We start from the raw sequence: 24,523 nt of genomic DNA on the forward strand, positions 1-24,523 counted from the left end.
CCTTCTTGTAGTTTCCAATAGCAATTTTTTTTCTCCTTTCATAAAGAGAAATATTTAGGTCAGCGTTTTTCTGCTCACACTGATTTTGAAGATATGTAAAATTATTTCAATTCTCTGGTACACTTCTCAGCCTTACTTTGCCCTCTCAGTAGTTGAAGGGACCACCCTCAGAGATGGAGAGAAGTGGAGTTGAGAAGGACAGGACGTGTCCAATTTTTAGGTTAAAAGGTTTTAAGAGGTAAGGACCTTTTTGTGAAAACTGGTACAATTTGGGCAATGCTGATTTGGAAGGTAAAAGCAAAAATAGCTGTCTGCTCTCAATTTAAAATAAACATGCAATTTGAGTACAAGTCTACTGGGCTAAAACTTCAAAATAATGTTGTAAATGTTTTTAAATGAATTAATTAGGATAATTCCTTGACATTTTTGGGATCCCAGGTCTTTTCAGTTTATGTCAAAGTTGTAACTCTATCATCACATAAAACTAAATTTTAAAGATAACACCACATTTAATTTTCTAGGTGCAACAAAATCCATCAACACATAGTACTTTAATTCATAATTCAAATGTAATGGAAAAGTATGAAAAACTCGGTAAGATTGGAGAAGGATCTTATGGTGTTGTATTCAAGTGCAGAAATAAAAGCTCTGGACAAGTTGTGGCCATTAAAAAATTTGTGGAATCAGAGGATGATCCCATTGTTAAGAAGATAGCATTAAGAGAAATACGTTTATTGAAGGTAGGTCACTTGGATGCAGTGTTCTGGAGTGCCATGAAATTTCAGCATAGTTTACAATGCATAGTGCAGTTATTGGGAATTTGTTGAATCTTGGAAATACTTTTGCTACCCATATATTTTCACTGTAGAGTAGTTTTCAATTATATATTCAGAGAAGCATCATGGCAGAGTGGATAGAGTGCTAACCTTGCGGTGAGGAAGAGCTAGGTTCAAATCCTAATACTGATACTAACTGGCTTTCTAATAATGAATAGATAGATAGATAGATAGATAGATAGATAGATAGATAGATGTATATACCTGTGTGTATGTCTATGTGTATGTATATATACATACAAAAATACATATATATGTATATACATATATACACACATACAATTGCTCTAGTGGGATTTGACTGGTTTGTATTCAAATAATTCAGAAATACTGAATATAAACTTTTTTAAAAGTTTGAATAATTCAATTTTCAAACAGGAAAGAGTCTTAGAGATCATCTAATCCAACTTCTTTATTTACAGATGAGGAAACTGAGGCCCAGAGAGGTCAGATGATGTATCCAAGGTCATGCAGCTAGGACTAGAATGCTCTTTTTTTCTGAATCCCAAGGCAGTGCTTATCTACAATATGTTGCTTCTTTGGTCTAATCTATATATGTTATGAAGTATGCTTCTTTGCCATCAGTCAGGTCTTTAACTTCCAGGTCAAGAATAACTTTTTTTTTTAGTTTATTTTTAGTTTTCAAAATATACTTCCATAAATTTTAAATTTTTCCCTCTCCCCAGTACATTCCTATTAAACATTTTCACATTAGTCATGTTGTATAGAAGAATTATAATGAATGAGAAAGAAAAAACAAAACAAAAAAAAAATAGTCTCCTCCTCTCTGCATTCAGACTCCATAGTTCTTTCTCTGGATGTGGATGGTATTTTCCTTCATGAGTGCTTTGGAATTGCATTGCTGAGAAGGACTAAGTCTATCAAAATCAGTCATTGCAGACTATGGCTTCAACAATAATTATTAAATATGCTGGTTTGACTGATAAATTAAAGAACTAAACAACTTTTCTGCTTTTTAAAACTAAACTCATAAAACAATGTCATTAATCTCATTACTAAAGGATTCTTTTCTTCTTAAAAGATTCTCTCCCAGCAGGTTCTATTGAAAATATTTAATATTTGAAATATGTATTTGAATTTTTATATTTAATTTTTATGGCAGAATATTTAAATGTATATTTAAAATAAGATTTGATTTACGTGCAATTTTTCGCTTAGAAGATCGTTTGTCTTCTCAACACACAGTGGCACTGTACATAGTTTTGATATTTAATTTAAAAAATAATGCAGTGGTACTGCTTGGTCCACAGCTTCCTATGGTTCTTTGAAAGATATTCTTTGGTTTTGCCCTTGTCTAGGAGCATGTAATGAGGTCTGCTGATTCCAACTGTGTTTTTACTACTATTGTTTTAGTTCAAACTGAGCTCCTACACCTCCCTGTCCCTTGTCCCTTAAAGGCTGATCCTGGAGCTGCCAAAAGGGAGAGATGGCAAGGAAATGCCTGAACCCCTGCTCTCCATAGTCAACCTAACTTTGTGCCCTGCATTTGGATTCCTGGCACCTGCATTTTTCCTGATCCCCAAGTCTGGTTGAGCTACTTATCCTGCCTATAATTAAAGGCTATTGTAATTATTTAGCTAGATTATTCTTTAAATCTAGTACTTTTCTACTACTTCTTTAGCTCTCCTACTGTCTATCTCATTTAGCAGGGAGCCTCCCAGATGGGCATCAGGCATACCCACAGTCCCACGGTGGTTTTAGCCTTTGATACTATAAAAGGGATTCCTACATTAGGTGGAAAATTAGTCCCAATGATTTCTTAGATTCCTTCCAATTCCAAGATTCTCTACATTTTATTTAGAGAAGGCTGCATGTGAACTCTTATATCTCAATGGTCAGATGAGACAAAGGGAATGTTTAGCAGAGCAGGGGCCATGAAAGGGATAATTGCTCAGAAGAAATCACTAGATGTTATATTTTGATTCTTTTTCAGCAACTAAAGCATGCTAACCTTGTGAACCTCATCGAGGTGTTCCGAAGAAAGCGGAAAATGCACTTGGTTTTTGAGTACTGTGATCATACTCTTTTGAACGAGCTGGAGAGAAATCCAAATGGGTGAGAAACTTAAAGCCTACAGAGCCATATTTCTTTCATCATATATGGATCACAGATGACTTTGCTCTTCTCCATCTTGCGCCATCTCCCCCAACTACAATGAGGAGCCCTCAGAGAATAAAAACTAGTGGATAGAGAACTGACCTCGGAGCCAGGAAAATTTGGGTTTAAGCTCTACCTCTGACACATTCTGGGTGGTCCTAGGTATATGTGCTAGGCAATTCTCTAAAAGTCTGAGTTGTAGAGAAGATGTCTAACTCCCACTGATAGAGGAAGTTCCCTGCTACCCCAATCAAGATACACATCCAGTCCCTATCTTGGTCCTTAACATGTAGGAAGACGAATTTGCTTATGAGAAAAAATTATATTATGTATAATGAAGCTAGATACAAATGTTTTGGATTGCCAACTTCCTGCCCTCCATGATTAGTAAGGATCATCATCATCATCATCATAACTAACATTTATATGGGGCAGCTAGGTGGGATGGAGCTAAGGAGTAAGACCTAGGATGGGGGGAGGAGGAGAAGGAGAGAGAGAAGCAGTCTCAGTGTTAGGAGACCTAAGGTCTCAGCCACAGATACAGAGAGACCTTTAAACGTGAGTATGGGGCGGGGGGGTGGCTAGATGGCACAGTGAATAGAGTACCAGCCCTGGAGACAGGAGGGTCTGAGTTCAAATCCAGCCTCAGGCACTTAACAAAAAACTAGACATGTGACTTTGGGCAAGTCACTTAACCCCGATTGCCCTGCCTTCCCCCCCTCTAAAAAGGGGAAAAACAAAACAAAACAAACAAAAAAAGTGAGTATGGGGGCAACAAGGTGGTGCAGTGAATAGAGTACCAGCCCTGGAGTCAGGAGGACCTGAGTTCAAATTTGACCTCAGACACTTAACACATTTATTAGCTTTGTGACCTTGGGAAAGTCACTTAACCCTAACTGCCTTGTTTCCCCCCTTCCAAAAAAAGTGAGTATGAAGAGAGATGCTATCTGCATCCAGAGAAAGAACTGATAAATAGAAGTATGTATAGAATAATTTTACAAATATGAGTAAATGGTACTTGTGTTTAAGAAAAAAAGAAATTTACATGATAACTTTATTATATATTTAAAAGGAATATCAAGTTGTACGTAATAGATTCGCAGTTTTGCTTGCAATCATCTTTTTATTATGCTATGTTATAGAAATGCTTGTTTTATTCCTTAAATTAAAAACAATTTTTTTAAGGTATTTGGAAGTAGTAGTGAATTCAGATAGCAGAAACATCAGAGAAAGGCTTAGGCTAAATGAGGGCCTCCATCCAATGCCATTGTCAAAGAGGTCTCTGTCAGCTGGGTTACTTGACCAGCGGTAGTACATAAGATGGGGATTTTTAGTCAAGATCAAAATCAGAAGTAATAGGTCAGCAGGGAAGTAGAGGACAGGGTCAAAGGTAGGTATTACTGAGTGTAGAAATCTGTGGGCAAGGTCGATTCATTCAGCCTGATAGCACGAGTGCCCTTTTGAGTTGAATGACTCAGCGTTGGTCCTTCTCCCTCCTCCATTCTACGGAGGCACAGCAGAGCTGTTATGGCCATAACCAGCTGGGTGACCTTGGGAAGTCATAATCTCTTTAGTCCCTAGTTTCCTCATCTGTAAAATAAAGGGGCTATTATTTTTTTTTTTTTACTTTTTCACTTTTCTCTTTCAGAGTTTTTGTTCAGATGTTTCAGTCACATCTGATCCTTCATGACTCCATTTGGGTTTTCTTGACAAAGACACTGGAGTGGTTTTGCCACTTCCTTCTCCAACTCATTTTACATATGAAGAAACTGAGACAGAGCTAGGTGACTTGCCCAGGGTCACACAGCTAGGAAGTATCTGAGGCCACAATTGAACTCATGAAGATGAGTCTTCCTGACTCCAGGCCCAGAGCTCTATCCACTGAACCACCTAGCTGCCCCCTCTTTCAGAGCTGTAAACTCCAAAGATCTGTCAATATTTTAAACATAATTTGTGTATTTGGATTCTTTGGGCAGTTTTCATTACATTTTAAGTGACAATATTTAGATAGTTTGCAATCTTTATATCTATGAATCCCTTTAATAATTTTGAATCATATGGGCTCATTTAGGCAAAGTTGAGGGGAAAAAATTAAAGGAGAAAGCATGGGCGGTCACATGATAACAGTAAGGAATAACCAAACTCATGTGTTCTCTGAATTTCCTCTCCACATCAATGGACAGTGAGGAAGACCCCCAGAGCATCAAGTGGGCCTGTGGCACAAGGATCAGACAGAGACAAAAATTGCATAGGGTGGGTGGGGGCAGGATAGGTGACCCACAATTGGTGTGAATGTTTGGAATACTTACAGTGATGAACTCATATTCACTTGAAGATTTAAGGCAAGGTAAAATAGAAAGAAGCCAAATGAAGAGTCTCTGTCAGAATATTTTGATTCTGAATTTGGTGTCCTTTTTTTTTTAACTACCTTTAATAATATAAATAACTAAAAGGTATACCACATTATTCCTCTCATAGCCTCCTCCTTACAGATGATCTATCTACCCCCCTTCCCCTCTCTGCTAGAGCCCCCATCCCTTATTCCCATGAGTGCCCATTGTGCCCCTCCCTCTCTTCCTTTATTTCCACTCTGCCAGAACCCAAGGTATTTTCCTGCTCTCTGATAACCAGAATGATTTTCTGGTGAATGTTCAGTTATCCAGAATTGTTTTCACATGAGGATTTCAGGAAGATTTGAGTTCAACTACCTAAGACATTTACAAACTTTGTGACTTTGAGCGAGTCACTTAAGCTTTTAGTCTTAGTTTTCTCACCTGCAAAATGAGGAAAATAAATGTGCTTACCTCATAGGATTTTTGTAAGGATCAAATAAGGTGACATGTATAAAGTTTTTTGCAAATCTTAAAGCTCTATGTAAATGCTAGCCTCTCTTATTATTATTTGAAGTTGAATTAAAGAGGGACAGTAATTACAGCCAGCCATGGCATTGGATGATGTTCTCCTTATGCTGTGGTATGTAGGTAAATGTGTAACAACCAGCTCTTCTAAACATATAACAACCAGCTCTTTTTTTAAAGTACATATGACTCCCTTTTAAGTTTAATCTACATTTTTAACATTTCTCCATCATGTTCTTAAGTTTAGGTAGTCGGGGCAGCTAGGTGGCACAGTGAGTAAAGCGTGGCCCTGGAGTCGGGAGAACCTGAGTTCGGTTCCGAACTCAGACACTTAACACAAAAAAAACTAGCCGTATAACCTTGGGCAAGTTACTTAACCCCAATTGCCCTCCAAAAGGCAAAAAAAAAAAAACCAAACCAAGTTTAGGTAGTCAACAAAACAATAAACCAGGTTCTCAGTTGTTGCATTTGCTGATTTCAGAGGTGTAATATGCTCTTGCTAAAAATATAACAATTGACTCTCAAGAGCTGCTGCCAGCTGTTTCCAGCAGACACCAGCCTTTTTGGCAAGAGGACCTCACCCCAAAGAATCATAATGAAGGAAAGTGATGTAATGGTAGGAACACAGACATAGATCCTAGACTTGGTTTAACTATGACATTGGGCAAGCCATTGTGAACTTCAGTTTCCTCAACCAGAAGGGAAAATAAGGGAGATGGCTGTTGTCACCTTGTGACATAGAGAAATTAAGTGACTTGCCCCAAATCACAGTGCTAATAAATGTCAGAGCAAGGAGACCAACCCAGGTCTTATCACTACAAGTCCAGTGCCCTTTCTTAGCCCACTGCTTCTCCACTCTAATAATAATAAAATTAGAAAGCACAAACACAAATACCCACAAATAGATGCTTCATTGGTGTTTCCTTGATCCTTCCCCCCATTTGACCCAGAGATATGTCTAACTCTTTGTGACCTCATGAACAGTAGCATGGCAGGCTCTTCTATCCTCCACTCTCTCTCAAAGTCTGTCCAAGTTCATGTTTGTTGTTTCCATGACACTATCTCTCCATCTTGTCCTCTGTCAACTGCTTCTATTTATGCCTCCAATCTTTCCCAGCATCTGGGTCTTCCAGTGAATCCCATGTTCTCATCATGTGACCAAAGTATTTAAGCTTCAACTTTAGTATTTAATCTTCCAGTGAATAGCTTGAATTAATATATTTAAGTATTGACTGATTTGATCTGCTTGCTGTCCAAGGAACTCTCAAAAGTCTTCTCTAGCTCCACAATTTAAAAGCATCAATTCTGTGGCACTCAGCCTTCCTTATAGTCCAAATCTCAAAGCCATACAGTGCTATTGGAAAAACCATTGACCTTTATTGGCAAGGTGATATCTCTGCTTTTTAGTTTCCAGATTTGCTATAGTTTTCCTTCCAGGGAATGTCATTTAATTTCATGGCTGTAGACACCATCTGCAGTGATATTTGAGCCCAAGAATATAAAATCTGACACTGTTTCCTTTTCTTTTAGTCCCTTTCAAATTCTTAGCATTTTCTAATTCTATGAATATGTTGGGAACATCCCCTGTTTCTACTAAAAGCTGTAAAGGAATCATTTACTGGCTTCTCCCAAAGACTAGAGACAGTCTCAAAGGGCCTTTTCATAACAAGACAATCTAAATTCACTTTTTGTTTCTTCAGCTTCCTTCCTCAATAGATCTTTAAGTATTTATCTTCACAAAAATCTCTTATGTTTACATGAATTCAAGTACAATATTTTAAAGAGATGACTCTATTAAGCAAGTCCATGAACTTACTCTCAATTAATTCCAAATTGTAAAACCTTACTGAAGTATGTTAAATAACTAGGAGCTAAACTCTCAACATGGGAGAAAAGTGTTGATGGAACTTACTTAATATTCATAAACTAAATACAAATGGAATCATAAGCAGATTGTCATCTGCCTTTTGAATTTTCATATCACTTGAGAATCAGCATTAAGAAAATGGGCATTTATATAGACAGCTAAAATGAATACTTAGTAAATAATATTTCCCTTTGCTAATTTTTTTCTTATTTTCCTTTTATTTTTAAGAGTTGCTGATCGTATGCTCAAAAGCGTTTTGTGGCAAACACTGCAAGCTCTCAGTTTCTGCCACAAACATAATGTAAGTTATTATTGATTTCTCTGAATTGTTCTTTTCTCCTTAATAGCTGATGACAGTGTTAGATATTTCGTGTATTCACTGGGTTGCTGTTAATGGTCACCGAGATGATTTTCAAATTAGGTGGGCAAATTTGTTCAGGAAGTTTTTCATGTAACCAAACGTTGCTCTCCTTTTCACCTTTCTAGACCTTTGCAGTTGATGCTAAGACAGGAATAGAACCCACAATGTGGTCAGTGTGGGGCCTGATGGAAAGTGACGCTCTAGAGTGCTGAGTAATAGTCTAGAATCTCTGAAGATTCTGGAAAGAGAGTGAGTGAATCGAGTGCTGAATTTCAGTATCATGAAATAGGTTTTTCTTAAAAATCGGTGATATTTTTCCTACAACCTTTATTTCACATTAACAAAATATATGGGGAATTTTGTTCACAAAATCCACAACTCTGCTCTTCCTTAATGTCAGGATCTATACCCTCAAATACTATGCTACAAAAGACGACACTGAATTAAATCAACACCTCTTTCACTTCCACTAAGCTGTCTCATGCAGCTATCACTATTTACTGTATGCAACTAGAGTTGTGTGGTCAATTATACTATTCTTTTAGTATTGTGGTTTTCACAGTTGTGCACATTTTCTCATTAAACAAAACACCTCACTGTTGTTTCACCTGAATGTGACCCTGTCAGGACAGAATATCCGAACCTAGAAAGCGTTTCCAGTGGAACCATCTTCATTTCTTTGCTCTAAGCAATTTCGCCTTTGCACATTTTTTTTTAATCTTGGGCTTGAAAACATCTAATTTCGTACCTCCTTCTAAAAGTGGACAATTTTTCAGACACGCTTCCTTCCTCCAAGATGAAAATCACCCCTGAATTCTGGCTATCCTATGCTCCAATGCTATGGTAAGATTTTGTAAATTTTAATAAGCTATTCTGTAGTTATTTTACTAGTTAGCCAAAATACATACGGTAGATAAAAATAGTGTACAAACCACTGTAATATTGACATAAGCTCTTGGAATGGGAGTTCTAAAATCTTTTTATTCCCATTGTTTTCAAGTGAACCACAGTCCTGCTGTTCTCAGAGGACGGAGCTGCTGCTGATCTGACCCAGGGGCCTTGATGAAGATTTGAACAGCAGCCGGAAGACAACCATGGCAACCCTCACGTCTCCAGTGTGTGAGGGTCATTACACGATCACATAAACCCGAAGTGACTTGAAGAGAGCATAAGAAGAAAGAGAATGTCCTGCTAATGCTGTTTTCTCTGAAAAATACTGAGATTTCTGCATCATTAAGGAACAAAGTGATTTGTTTGAGACTTGGATAAAGAAGATACTCTTCCCCAATTGTAAGGAATATAATGCTTTTTTCTTTGACTTGGAGGTTTCTGGAACTGGTCCTTGATAATGAGAATCAGGTTAAAGATCAACCAAACAGCTCCTTTGGTTTCCTGTGATATTGTAAAAATGTGATTTTACAGCAGCTCCCATAACTTGACATCAATGGGCTTTTGTGTTAAGGGCTTTTGTATCAAATCAAAGTTTATTAAAATGGTTTTTACTACATTTATCCATGTGTTTTTTATTCTTCAGTAGACAATAAACTAACTATAAGTGGGAGAAGCACTGCATGAAGAGAATTTGCTTTGTTTGTGGAATTGCGCATGTGCTTAAATATTTCAATATTAAGAGCAGCTAGGTAGCAGAGTAGATGGAGCACTGGGACTGGAGTCAAGAAGTCTCATCTTCCTGAGTTCAAGTCTGGCCTCAGATACTTCCTAGTTGTGTGACCCCGGGCAAGTCACTTAACCTGTTTGCCTCAGTTTCCTCATCTGTTAAAGGGAGCTAGAGAAGGAAATGGCAAACCACCCCAGTATCTTTGCCAATAAAACCCCAAATGGGATCAAGAAGAATCAGACATGAGTGAACAACAACAGTTTCAATATTGGTCCAACTCTCCTCATTTCCTGCTTTCTGTAGCCCTCTCAAACCATCATCTTCCCACTGCATTCTCACCTCCTTTTTCTGTTTCCTAGTATTTTGGTTATACTGTATCTACACTACCAAGCATATCTGAATATTTATGTGAATAATAATAACATGCTTATAATAGCACTTTAAGGTTAAAAATAAAAGCTCTTTCATGTATTATCTAATTTGGTCTTCACAACAACCCCATATGGTAATTAATGCAAGTATTGTTATTATTACTCTTATCATTATCTCATTTTATAGCTTGGGCATTGAAGGCTCTTAGAGGTAAAAATGGCTTATCCAAGGTCACACAAGCTGGGATTTCGTGCAGACAGTTCTCTCCACACCCGATTCCTTGATGCTAAACCACTGATTTGTCCACTACACTCTGATGACTATTAACATTAGAAAGATGGGAATTTAAAAATGCCTCAAAGGACCAGTTGTTATCATTTGATGATGTGCATTGATTTTATCCATAAGGCAAAGAAAATAGAGATGGGATGAAAATGTTTATTTCAAAATAAAATTATAATAAAATTTTTGTATCAGTTTGCTCTCCTGGTTGGCATATTGATATTTTATTTACATATACATATTCTAGTTTTTAATAGGATATTAAAAAATAAATATATAAAAATAGTAAATTAATTTATATAATAAATAATAATAAATTAATTTAAAATAAAAATAGGTTTTCAAATTTTTTTCTGATGCCTTTGCATTGAGGGAGATGAGATGCAAATCTTTTTGAATAAATGGATGTTTGTTAAATATATTCATTTGCTTGTTGATGCTACATGTAAGGGCATACAATTTTTCATATATGATTTCAGACTTGTACAAAGAATGGCATTGTTCTAATTTAGATTCAGGGGTGAGGAACCTACGACCTTAAGGCCACATGTAGTCTTCTAGGTCCTTAAGTGTGACCTTTTCATAGAATTTAATGTATAAAATTTGGATTCAGTCAAAAGGCTGCACTTAAGGACCTAGAAGGCCATACGTGGCCTTAAGGCTGCAGCTTCCCCATCCCTGATACAGGTTCTATTTCTTTACTTAGCCATCTGAAGATTCCATGGAGATCAATCAAAAGGGGTTTCTACATATAAAAGACTAATGATCTATATTCCTTCATAATTAAATAATGTAATTTTACAAATATTATTACAATTTACAAATGAATTATAAATATTACAAATTAAAAAATGAGACTCTTCCTCTTCTCCCTCAGGGGTCTTCAGAGTCAGAAAGGGCTTGGCAGTCCTTGCTGTCTAATTAAAACAAGGGTTTCTATTAATAGCTCTTCTTATGATAAAAAATGAATGACAAGGTTTGGGAGATGGGGATTTTTTCCCTTTCATTTCAGAATGACTATTAGAGAAAAAAAAAAGATCACTTTCAGAAAGAAAAGTTATCTCTCAGAGATTTAAAGAGATCAGCAGAAATGTAGAGTAGGAAAATAACTAATTTCTGGTAAGTTAAATAATTTGGAGCCTAAACTTTTGTTGGTGACCACACACAGATCTCAAATATACCTCCTAGGGCTGTTGTGAAACTGAGATGAGGCATGTGATAGTGTTTTGAAAATTTTATATACAAATGGAAGAGTTTTTGTTACACCTGTGTATCCAGCTCTCGTTTTTGTCCTTAGCATGGTGCTTTGAATATCATAGCTGCTTAATGTTTTTGGAATGCTGGATGAATAGATAGATGGATGGAAAGGAAAATGAAAAGGTAATCTGAAGACAGGACTTGGACTTGTTTCTTTCATATCACTTAGTATGCAGTGGTTATTCACTAAATGCTGATTGATGCTTGCTCACTATGAATAGGGCCTTTCATTCAGGGCAATTATTGTGGGCCCCATAACAGCATAAGAGAGTTTGGCCCACTTCTCCCAGAATAAATTCCTACATTGCTTCAGGAGACTCTGACTTCTGCGGTTGGTTTATCTATTTGTTGTTTTACCTGTTAGACTGTAAGTTTCTTGAGGGCAGGGACTGTCTTGATGTTTTTTAATTTATCCCCAGGCACATATGCTTAATAAATGTGAATTGATTAATTAATTGATTGATTGATATGTCACCCAGTAAGGAAGTGAGAGAGGGCCAGGTGGCCACTGAGTTTTGTGATATAAGTAATTTTTTCAGGTGTGATGCAGATATTTTCCCAAATCACTTTGCCCAAATTAGAAACACATATTATATTCGCTCTGGACTATCACCAGTGCCTAAGGAGGAGACATTAACTTTTAAAGTGTACAAGGACTCATTCAGATGGGTGTTTGGTCAGCAAATCACCTTGTATCATACACTTGAGTAAATTTGTTAAGAATAACAATAAATAGTGCAGTGTTCATTTCTTAATAGCAAAGCTAGGCTCACTTTGTATAACTGACACCTCCAAAGATTAACTTTGGTTTTCAGGAACTCAACAGTGTTCTAGCAGTTTTTTTCTTCTTGTCAACAAGGACAAAATCGCCGGGATTATATTTCCTTAGTACAAAGGAGCGGAACCTTTCTTTGTTTTTTCTCCATTGGGCTTGGTTCATCCATTATTGAAAATTCTCAGTTGATTTTTACCAACTCTTACTTTTACTCATTCAGAGAATAATGAGATCTTTTTTTTACAGTGTATTCACAGGGATGTAAAACCTGAAAACATTCTGATAACAAAGCAAGGGATGATCAAGATCTGTGACTTTGGATTTGCTCGACTTCTGAGTAAGTAGTGATATCTTTGTGTAAAATTTCCCTATTCAGTCAGTTACAAGATAAGATACAGATATAGTTAATAGACAGATAGATAGATAAACGGTGATGTATAGATACACAGTCACATATATGTTTACGCATATATGTATGACTACATGTGTGTATATATACATATATACACCTGTGTGTACACACATGTATGCTTCATTTTTATATTCATGTGGAATTTTACTCACTTATATAGAATTTTTGCATGATCTACAACTATGATCTACAACTAAATTGATTAATTTAGGAATTAATGTATGTTTTAATAAAGGATTTAAATTTTCAAGGAAACAAACTTGTAACATCAAGGAGATTAAATATGTAGGGAGTTCAAGTCTATTAAATACTTGCCGAACAAAGTAAAGGACTACAAGGTATGTATGTAGAGATAACTTGGTGACACAGTGGGTGAGAGGGTTAGACCTGGAGTCTGGAACTCCGGAGTTCAAATCTCACTTCTAATGCTTACTGTGTGCCTCTGGGTAAGTCACTTAACTGCTGTCTGACTCAGTTTCCCCATGTATAAAATGGGGATAATAATAGCACCTACTTCCCAAGAGTGTTAGGATCAAATGAGATAATAATTGCAAAGTACCTTACAAAAAGCCTCTGAGATCCATTTAAATATTAGCTATTAGCACCATTGATGGGATCTCTGTCTTGTTCCACATTATGCCCAAGTTGCTGTCTTAGTTTCTCTTGCCTAGCACCAACTTGAATTCATAACCTAATTGTGAGCTTTTCCATGAACCACAGTCCCTATGGCTGGATCTCCGTGTCTGCTCCCAGACCTCTCTGATACCTGCACAGCTCTGGCTTTTGCCTCATGCTGCCCCTCTCTCAAGGGTTGGCCTGTCCATCTGAGCTGCCTCCTAAGGTCTGCTCTTATGACTTTCCCCATCACATATTCTCCCTTACTCAGTGGGCATCTGATGTTCAGGTCCCATATGTTCAGGGTCAAATAAGATAACATAATGAGAGTAAAAGTGCTTTGCAGACTTGAAAGGGATGCATAGATGCTAGCTATTTTTATTAATCATCATCAATACCTTCTAAGGATATAAAATATAAGACATAGTCTCTTCCTTAAGGAACTTACAAGCTAGTTGAATAGACAAAACATTCCACACTTAAAACAGTTGTTAATAATAATGATGATAAAAATAATCATAATATCTAGCATTTATAGATGGCTTTAAATTACAAAGAACTTAACCAATATTATCTCATTTGGTCTACACAACAACCTGGGGAGGGAGGTGCAATTATTATTCCTACTTTGCAGATGAGGAAACTGAAGAGTGAGAGAAATTAAATGACTTGCCCAGGTTCACACAGCTAGTAAGTATCTGAGGTCAAATTTGAACTCAATTCTTCCTGGCTCCAGGTCCAAGACTCTAACCCAGGGGTGGGGAACCTACAGCCTCTAGGTCACATATGGCCTTCTAGGTCCTTCAGTACAGCCCTTTGACCGAATCCAAATTTCACCGAATATATCCCCTTAATGAAAGAATTTGTTCTGTAAAGCTTTGTCTCATTCAAAAGGCTACACCCAAGGATCTAAAAGGCCATATGTGGCCTTGAGGCCACAGGTCCTCATCCCTGCTTTAACCACTGTACCACCTGGCTATCTCATTTGAATCACAATTCAAGCTGCATGTGATTTAGTGCCAATGTACAGATAATAAATGTTATTTAATTTTTGAGGAAAGAGAATTCAGTGTGGGCTATAATCAGAGAAGGCTTCATTTATGAGTCAGGATTTGAACATAACTTTGATGGATGATTAGTATTTGGATAGTCAGAAAGGAGAGAAGGGAAGGAGAGAAGTTAAATAAGTCCTAAAGGTGGGAGTGAGCAGGCATGTTTGGAGAACACTGAACAGGCTGGCTTGGCCAGGGCAGGGGGTTTCTTTTAGGGAGTAGCAGTGATAAAGGGATAAAGGATCAAGGTGTACAAGTCTAGCAGGGCTGGATTGTAGCAAAGGTTTTACTAAAGTCAATGATATTTCTAAATGTGACCTTACATCATAGAAAATGAGTCATTTTTCTTCATTTGTGTCTCTGCTTATGGCCAAAAGAAATAATTATTTTCTCGTCCCCAGTCTGGAATTTTGTGGCAAGCAGAACTATGCATTTGGGCACCTGGTCATTCCATATTGAGTAAAGGGATTTTTCTCTGTCAATGGAGTGGTTGGCTCCCCACCTCTAGGCAGATTATGAGCGGGAAAATGGCCTAGGATGTGGTTGTAAGCTCCTTGAGGGGAGGGACTGCTTTTTCCTCTTTTCATATCTTAAATGTTTATAACACATAAGCAAAGAAATATTTAGCAATTGATTAAGAAATACCAGTTAGCAAGGGATTGCATAGGGTTTATGTCTACATTCTGCTCATTGCCTAGGAATGCAGCAGGCATAAGAATGTGGGTATCAGTACCTGCCAACATGGTTCATACATCTTAATGATCATTAATTAGATAGTATAGGTGACTTTTAATTTATATTGTTGAATTGAACCTGTTGACAGCTATATGCAATAAAGCAGTAGACTGGCTTAATTCTGAAAATATCCCACATAAGACTGATTTTCTTTTCCTCTCTATTTTCTGTGTCTTAAAGGGATGCCATCCAAAATTGGGACATTTAAAAACTAACTTTCCCAAGGCTTTGTGGTACTACTGAATCCAGTAAATAAACACCTTTAGAATATTATGATTGCCCAGTTAATGAAGTTGTTTTCTTTGAATTTGATTTTGAATTTGCATTTGATGCCTTATACAGGCCCAGGGGATGTCTATACTGATTATGTTGCTACAAGATGGTACCGTGCACCTGAGCTTCTGGTAGGAGATACACAGTATGGTCCAACGGTAGACGTGTGGGCAGTTGGCTGTGTTTTTGCTGAATTGCTGACTGGCCGGCCCCTCTGGCCTGGAAAATCAGATGTGGACCAACTCTATTTGATCATCAGAACCCTAGGTATGCATAGCATTCTGTGACTTACAGAGATTCTCAAATGTTATTAAAAAAGAAGAGATTAGGGAAAAAAGCTTGCTTTTCTTCCATTACCCCAGCATCTCCACAGTGTACAGCTAGTGAGAATAACCATTCAGCGTCACAGTCAGAACCCAAGCAGTGTAAAGTACTAATTCTGTCTGAGGGATTTCCAGATCACTTTCCAGGCACAATCAATTAGTCACAGACTAACGCAGATACAAGGCAGACATTTCCCGTATCTGTTTGAGATAGGAGCGTGGAGACGAGGCTGGCTCGAGCTTGATTGAAGCAAGAAATATCGGATTGCTCAGCAGTTTCTGTCCACTGAATTAAGGAGTTCCCCTCCCCTTCCCCATGGCCCTAGAGATTTTTCATCTGCTTGTGTTTCTCGCTCTGTGGTTGTTCCTGATTTCTAAAACAATAGCTGTGATCAGAGATTTGCATCCTACATAGAAACGGCAGGGGTTTAACTGTAATGTGCACCCCACTGGCTAATTCCATCTTGCTTATTTTTGTGCTTGAGGTTATTATACCTGAAGACCACTTAGTTTCTTCTGTTGCAGCAGGGTCTTAATTGAGAGGTATTGTCAAGGATGTGCTGGAATGTGCTTGAGCGGCTCTGAGAACCGTTGTGAAATTTTCAATGTGAGCATTTACATCTCAGAAATTGCCAAATGCTACAAGCCAGAGCTCGATTTATCATTTTGTTGATTGTCTAAACTTAAGAAAGTGATGGAGAAAATGTTAATAATGCAAATTAAACTTAAAAATGTGTCCTGTGTATATTTTTCTGGTGAGTTGGTTGTTAAACATTTAATACCACACTCCTGGGTATTTTCTGCAAAAGAAAAAGTAAGGCACAGTGGGAGTGAATACTACTAGGGGCCAAGCACTATGCTAAGCACCCCTTTTTTGTTAAACAACATTATCCTCACAATTAACTTGTGCAGGAGGTGCCATTATTATTTCCATTTTTCAAGTTGAAGAAATTGAGTCATCGGTTAAGCGGTTTACCCAGGATCACACAGCTAGTGAGTATCTGAAGCTAGATTTGAACTCAGTTCTATCCTGACTCAGCCCAATGATCTACCCACTGCACCACCAGCTGCCTTTTATGGCTAGAGGGCTGGAAGACCTGGGTTCATATCCTGCCTGTGTGTCATTTGAACTTCTCATGACCTCAGATACTATAACTATAAAACTATGAGTTGCAAAGTAGAGAAAATAATACACACAGTGATTACAGTAATGTAAATAGAACAAAGAACTAAAACTGAACACTATATAGCTATAATAACTGATCTTGACCCCAAAGAAGAGTTGAAAAAGCATACCTCCTTCCCTTATTTGTGGGGGGCAGGGGGCTGTGGGTAGAGAACACTGTATATACTGTCAAAGATGCTTGATGTAATGATTGGTTTTGCTGAATTGTTTTTCCCCCTCTCTCTTTTTTGCTCTTTGTTACAAGAGATGGCTTCCTGGGTAGGGCAGAGGGAATTAATCTATTCAGATATGAAAGTGATATGAAAATAAAATAAAAACTATTAATAAGAATTTTAAAGTAGTAAACTGGTAGTTCCATATGCCTATGTAATCACAGGTTGGACTCTCTTTCTCCCCCCAAAATGCTTACATAGCACCTTTTGCTCTTAGCTTCCAGCTTTCATAGAGGCATCTTTCCTATAGGAAGGGGCACATCATTTGAATCTAATGAGAAAACATTTTTGAAGTGCTTAGCATAGTGCCCAACACATAGTAGGTGTTATATAAATGTTAGCTATTATTATTATCAATATGATGGCTATTTTAGATACCCTTTCTTTCCTATATATCAACCTCATAGATATGGGAGAGAATAGGATTCAATGGAGGAATTAGGGGGATGCTAATTTCTCTTAAATTTATCTCATATTACCAAGAGCCCAGTTCTAAGCCACAGTGAGGTTTGAAGCCCAGGAGTTCCACCAGGCTTGTCCCCTGGATAGAGAAAACTTCCCCAAAGTTCTCAGCAGTTGCATTTGGGGGCCACATGACCACTAAGAAAATACCACATAGTAGTATGACTCCTGGGCAGGAGAATTACTTCAATCTGTTTTACTGTTAGGTCTTCCTCGGCTGACCTGTAGGGTACTCAGGTACTTAAGGCACGCCCATTGTTGGGGTACCTGCAGCATAGAAAATGTAGGGTACAGTGTTACCACAAGCCATGCCATGAGCTTCTGATATTGTCACTCAAAGAGAGAGAAAAAGAAACAGAGTGACAGAGACAGAGTCAGAGACATGCCTTCGCACTTGCCTATTACACTCACACCTGGAAGAAAAATCAATCCAACCTTTCTTTCATATCTGGGCCCTAGAAAGTAAACATTTTTTTTCTTTTTGGAGGGGGGAGGGCAGGGGAATTGGGGCTAAGTGACTTGCTCAAGGTCACACAGCTAGTAAGCATTAAGTGTCTGAGGCCAAATTTGAACTCAGGTCCTCCTGACTTCAGCCACCCCAGAAGTAAACTTTTTAAAAAATGCTGTGACTCCATTACTAAAATTTCATTTACTCTATTATTGATATTTTGTAGGAAAACTAATTCCGAGGCATCAGACCATCTTTAAAAGCAACCAGTTTTTCCATGGCATAAATTTACCAGAACCAGAAGATATGGTATTGTATGCTACTTGGGGGATTTGATTCTTCATGACCTTTCTTCTTCCATATGTATATGTGTGTGTGTGTGTGTGTGTGTGGAGTGTGTAGTTTTAGGGGTGGACAGGTACATGCCAGTGGTTCTTTTTTTTAACACCTGTGCTTTTGGCTCCTGTTTTTCCTGTCTCATCAATAGAATGACTGATGCCTAGATCCCAATTAAGGAAGTAAAGAAACCAAAAGAACTTTTAAGCAAAAATTCCTTGACCCCTTTTAATCACAGTTTGATTTCAAACTAAAATTCTAAATGTATTTAGCCCTTTAGGGTCATACAAGCCCTGACTCTGTTATGGGCAATGGAACAAGTATTGGACCAGTGTGAAGGCCTAAACAGGTTCCGGTCCTTTCTCTACCATTGGAATCACAGGATGCTTAGATTTAGACCTGGAAGACCCCAGAAGCCTTCTGGTCCAACCTCTTTATTTTATAGATAGGGATCTGAGTCTCTGAGGGTTTAAAAGGATTGCCCAAGGTCACATAGCTAATAAGTAGATGAACCAGGCTCCAGACCCAGCACACTTCCCATTGTACTGCACTGCCTCTCATTAGTTATGTGATTTGAGACTACCTTCCATCTACTCTGTAAATGTCTCCTGTGCACATGGCTATTTGTATTTTGTTTCCACCATTAGGATGTGGGTTCCTTGAGGAGAGGCACCATATTTTTGCCTTTCTTTGTATCTCCAGCACTTAGTACAGTGTCTGGCGTTTAGAAAGAGCTTATTAAATGCTTGTTGACTAATTGACTGACTACCTGTCTAGACCTTCTTTTTCAGTTACTTTGACCCTTGACTTCAGTCTGTTTTGTTCATAAATAATGCTATGGCATTTGTGAAAGAGTAATTCTGAAAGAGTCACAGTACTTTGTGGCTAAAATAGGTGATAAAATGATGGAGAAATATTTTATATGGCATTGTCACCCAGAAGCCTGCAAACACTAGTAGAAAGGTTGTGGCAAGTGGGCCCAGCTGAGGGCAGCAGAGAACTGTAAGACATCCATGCTGAGGGCTAACCAACCTGTAGTAATAGGTATGTACCTTGGAACCTCCATGCTGCAGGTTTCAAGTCATTATTTTCATGTTGAAGCCCTTACACCATATTTTTTAATCTTTAATTTTTTTCCGTTAAATGAAAAGCTATCTCTTCCTTCAACCTCTTATCCATCTTCCAATTAAGAAAGAAAAACAAAACCTTTGTAACAAATATGCATAATTAAGAAAAACAGGTTCATGTCTAAAAAAGTATATGTCTCTATCTGTATTCTATTGCCTCACTCTCAAGAATTAGGTATCATGTTTCCTTATAACTTCTTTGGAATTGTAGTTGGTCATTGTATTGATTAGAGTTCTTAAGTCTTTCAAAGTTGCTTGTCTTTCCCATGCTGTTGCTGCATAAGTTGTTCTCTGGGTTATGCTCATTTCACTTTACATCAGTTCATACAGATTTTCCCAGATTTCTTTGAAACTTTTCATAGTTTCTAAAAGCACAATAGATTTCTATCCCATTCACATACTATATTTTGTTCAACCATTCCCCAATTGGTGGTCACCCTGCTTTGATTCCAGTTCTTTGCCACCACAAAAAAGCTACTATAAATATTTTTGTATATATGAGTAGTTTTCCTTTTTCTTTGATTTCTTTAGAGATTATTGAATCTACAATATCACTGTCCTGAAATTATATGCTCCTTCATAGTTACATGTTTATATGTATATATAAACATACATGTGTATATATACATATACATGTGTGTATCTATGTGTGTACATATACATGTATTATTTTAGTTTCACAACAACTCCATGAAATAAGGCAAGGAAGTGCATTATTCCCATTTCACACATGAAGAAACTGAGGTTCAAACAGGTTCTCAGTTAAGTGATGTGTTCAAGATCAAAAACTAAGACTTGAGAGCCTATTAAAAGAAAGCTAAGACTTTTTAAATTGTAGCTTTAACCTTTGAGGAAGGCATCAGGGAAAGCCACTATTCAAGATGGATAATAAGTTGGATTAAACATGTTCTGACCAGCATGGAAATTTTGTGCTGCATTCTTGCTTTGTACATTTGAAGCAAGAACCAAAGTTGTTTTGACATTCTAATTGGAGGAAAGACTTGTTTGTTTGTCTTTTGGTTTTCCCAGGTAATGTGAAGTGTTGTTATGACATTGGCAATACATCTGGTCGTAGCCAGGTGGCTGTGTTGCCAAGGCCTCCATGAGAGTCACTTGCTCTATGGGACCTCCCTAATTCCTGACTCAGACCCAAGCATTGCACCCACTAGTCTATACTGCTTCTCTTTCGCTATTATATTAGGTTTCTCAGTGGGGGATTTTTACAATATAGGTCTTTGACACTTTTTTATTTTTACATACAGATAAAATTTATTTCCCCTTTGAAAAACAAAAAAGGGGGGAGATTTTGTTAGAAACTGCATAAAATATTTTAAAATAAGTAATCAAAAGAAGATGTGTCTGTGAGGAAAATGTATTGTCCAGGAATGTTTTGTTCTCTTTAGAGGAAATAAACCTTTAAACAAGAAAATAAATACATGTCTTATCCATTGTTGTTTGCTTCCTATGGTATATGAATGATCATTCAACAAAATCCCAATCAGTCTATTCATCAGACAAGAATCCACAGGGACCATCTATAAATTCTTTCTGTTGCCCTGATTCAGGATACTAGAGGGAGGACAATATAACAAGCTTTCTTCTTGACATTGATTTTCTGTTTTCTTTCAAGTTAAAGTTTGGTGGCTGTCTTTAAACCACAGATGGTCTGGAAATTGTCTGAGGAAAGTACTTGCTTGAGAAGGATAACACTTAAATTCAGAAGCCATATGATTGATAAGAGTACTCTGGGGGTGGCTAGGTGGTGCAGTGAATAGAGCACTAGCCCTGGAGTCAGGAGGACCTGAGTTCAAATTTGGCCTCAGATGCTTGACACGCTTACTAGCCATGTGATTTTGGGCAAGTCACTTAACTCCCTCCAAAAAGCAAAAAAAATTTTAAAAAGAGTACTGTGGTTATGGGGAAAATGTTTAACTTCATTCTTTAGGTTTCAGTTTGAAACCTAATACTCATCTGGCCCAGTAACTATGGATCAATCACTGCTTTAAGATTATTTGTATGAGGGGCCACTAGGTGGTGCAGTGGATAGAGCAATGGCCCTGGAATCAGGAGGTCCTGAGATGAAATCCAGCCTCAGACACTTATTAGCTATGTGACCTTGGGCAAGTCACTTAACCTCAATTGCCTTCAAAAATGTGAAGGGAAATTATCTGCATGAAATTCAAAACAGTAGATATTATAACTTCTATTTCCATAGTACAGGAGGCAGTGTACCATAGATGATAGAGAGCCAGCCTGTTAGCCAGGAAGACCCTAGCTGACTTGTCGCTCACCTCTGATATTTACTCACTATCGATCATAGACAAATTACTTAATCTCCCAAGGCTCCAGGCAACAATCTGAGAGTATAAGTAGAGGGAATTTCAGTTCTTCTGTAGATCAGTGAAAACAACACCTATCCCATTGACAACACTGCTCTTTATTTACAATGTATTTCCCTATATCCCGGGGCTGATGTGAGGGAAGCTTATTGCAATCTGTAAAGCAATATGTAAATAGCAATGATTATGTATAGTTGGCCATGTGATCTTCACAATAACATTGTGGGCAAGACAATGCCTTTTCTCAGAAGAGGACTGTGAGTCTTAGAGTGATGAAATGACTTGCCCAATGTCACATCTAATAAGTGATAGTCAGGATCTGAACTTGGGTCCTTTGACTCCAAGACCAGTGCTCTTTCCATCAGATCTTGTGACCTCTTTCAGAGAGAAGCTGAAGATCTAGGTCCCTTTTGAGGCCAAGAAACCATCTTTTAGAACAGATGTCCTGACAGTGGTCCTAGTTTGTGGACACCCAGAATGAATTGTCTTTGCTTAGTTTGTTCTCATTATTTGATAGATAACAAGTGACACCTTTGGTTTGCATAGTATCTTGATAATATCATATTTCAAATACTTAATAGTATTTCTCACAAAAATTCAATTTAGGTGGGCTTTGAATCTGACACTTAAATGAGAATCTTTCTGAACCTCAGTTTTCCCATCTGTAAAACAGGAAAAATATGTCATTCTGGTCTATTTCACAGAGCTGTTGTGAAACTCAAATGAGATATATATTTAAAGGACTTGGTGACTATGAAGGGGTGTATGATTATAAGCCAGTTACCAAAACAGAGCCAACATTAATTAGTAATAACAATGGCTAGCATTTCTATAGCCCATTAAGGTTTGTAAATCATTTTTGATCCTCACAACAAATCTTGTGAACTAGGTTCTGGTATTCCCCTCATTTTACAGCTGAGGAAACTGAGACAGAGAGTGGTTAACAAGAGAGACTTGTCCTGGCAGCTAATGTCTACAACTAGATTTGAACTAAATATTAGTGTCTCATATTACAGAATTATTATTCACCTAGAGATGAGGAAACTGAGGCTTACATTAACCCAGAATCACTTAATGAGCCAGTGGTGTAATTGGAGAACTAGAAAACAGAACTCTAAAGAAATGCATTCCAAGGCAGCTAGGTGGCACAGTGAATAGAGCACCAGCCCCAGAGTAACGAGTTCCTGAGTTCGAATCTGGCCTCAGACACTTAACACTTACTAGTTATGTGACCTTGGGCAATTCACTTAACCCCTGCCTTCCCCCCTCCAAAAAAAAAGAAAGAAAGAAAGAAAAAGAAATACATTCCAGTATAAGGTATTCCAGTATAAAACTAATGTGAATTTGGTAAATCAAAGAAAAACAAAAGCTGTTTGTTATCTGCTGTATCGGTCTAGTTGGTACTATCAATCCAGGGCCCTTATAAATGTAGGCATGCATGATTTTGGTTATATCATTGATATTTCTTTGTTTTTCCCCCAGGAAACTCTTGAGGAAAAATTTCCTGAAACTCCTCCAGCGTCTTTGAACTTCATGAAGGTACTTTAGGTTCTATTATATCTAGAAATTATATCTATTATATTTAGAAATGACACATTCAATAGCAGCTTTTATGAAGTGCTACAATGTTTATCTCTTTGTCTCTGAGGATGTAAGATTATAACATAGATGTTGATAAGTAAATATAGAGTAATTTAGAAGGCAGCTGTGTGGGGGTTGAATTGGAGCAGGGAGAGACTTGAGACAGGAAAACCATTAGAAGGTTATTTCAGTAATCCAGCAGAGGGACATGGAAGCCTGAGCTAATGTGACTGTATGAGTGGACAGAAGGAGACATATACAAGGCATATTGTGAAGCTTAAAATGGTGAGATCTAGCAGTGGATTTGGCAGTGTATGTATGGGGTGAGAGAGAGAAATAAAGGATGATCCTGAGGTCATGAGCCTGGATAACTGAGAAGATAGTGGTCCCCATGGCAGTAATAGGGAAGTTCAAAAGAGGAAAAGGTTTTGGAGAAAGAATAATGAATTCTGTTTTGGATACATTAAGTCTGAAATCATTATGGAACATCTAGTCGGAGATGTGTGACCATGGCTCAACAGACAGTCTAGGACTGGGTATATAGAGATCTTTAAAGAGATGAGCACTGAACCCATGAGAGATAATGAGATCAAAAAATAAGATAATTACAGAGTGAAAAGAAGAGGACCCAAGACAAAGCAAATTTGACATAGATGAAGAACCAGAAGACAGAAGGGGTGACCAGACAGGTTGAAGAAGATCCAAGAGAGGAGGTTTATGAAAGCCTAGAGAGGAGAGAGTTTCCTTGAGAAGAATGTGATTGATAGAGTTATATATGCCACTGAGAGATCACGGAGGATTGACACTGATAAAAGGCTATTAGGTTTGCTAGTTACTAGGTCATTGGTAACTTTGGAAAGGTTTCAGCTACATAAGGAGACTGAATCTCAGCTCAGTTACCTCATATTGAGCTCACTAAAAGTCCATCATTTACAGACAGACTATTACTGTCTAGCCACACATGTGCCACATCTTAGACTAATGAAGTTGATTTTTTGTAACCAAGTGTAAGACTTTTCATTTGTCTTTTTAAAATTTCATTATCTGTGGTCTGGTGTTCTAGCCTGTGAAGATCTTT

At 37.6% G+C, this 24,523-nt stretch overlaps 1 protein-coding gene across 1 annotated transcript; it reads left to right on the top strand.

The window, feature by feature from the left end:
- Positions 1-557: 557 nt before the first annotated feature.
- Positions 558-23,403, top strand: CDKL4 (cyclin dependent kinase like 4; the record flags this gene model as incomplete). The annotated part of the gene is made up of 7 exons (XM_069107239.1): positions 558-740; positions 2,791-2,912; positions 7,908-7,980; positions 12,591-12,681; positions 15,501-15,698; positions 18,289-18,371; positions 23,347-23,403. Coding segments are annotated over exons 1-7 (792 nt in total), but the record flags the coding sequence as incomplete, so codon positions are not given.
- Positions 23,404-24,523: the final 1,120 nt, after the last annotated feature.

This window comes from Petaurus breviceps, unplaced genomic scaffold (assembly GCF_028583685.1).
Source record: "Petaurus breviceps papuanus isolate PSGF00001 unplaced genomic scaffold, PetGlider_PUasm1.0 89393, whole genome shotgun sequence".
In the NCBI taxonomy this organism is placed as follows: Eukaryota; Metazoa; Chordata; class Mammalia; order Diprotodontia; family Petauridae; genus Petaurus; species Petaurus breviceps.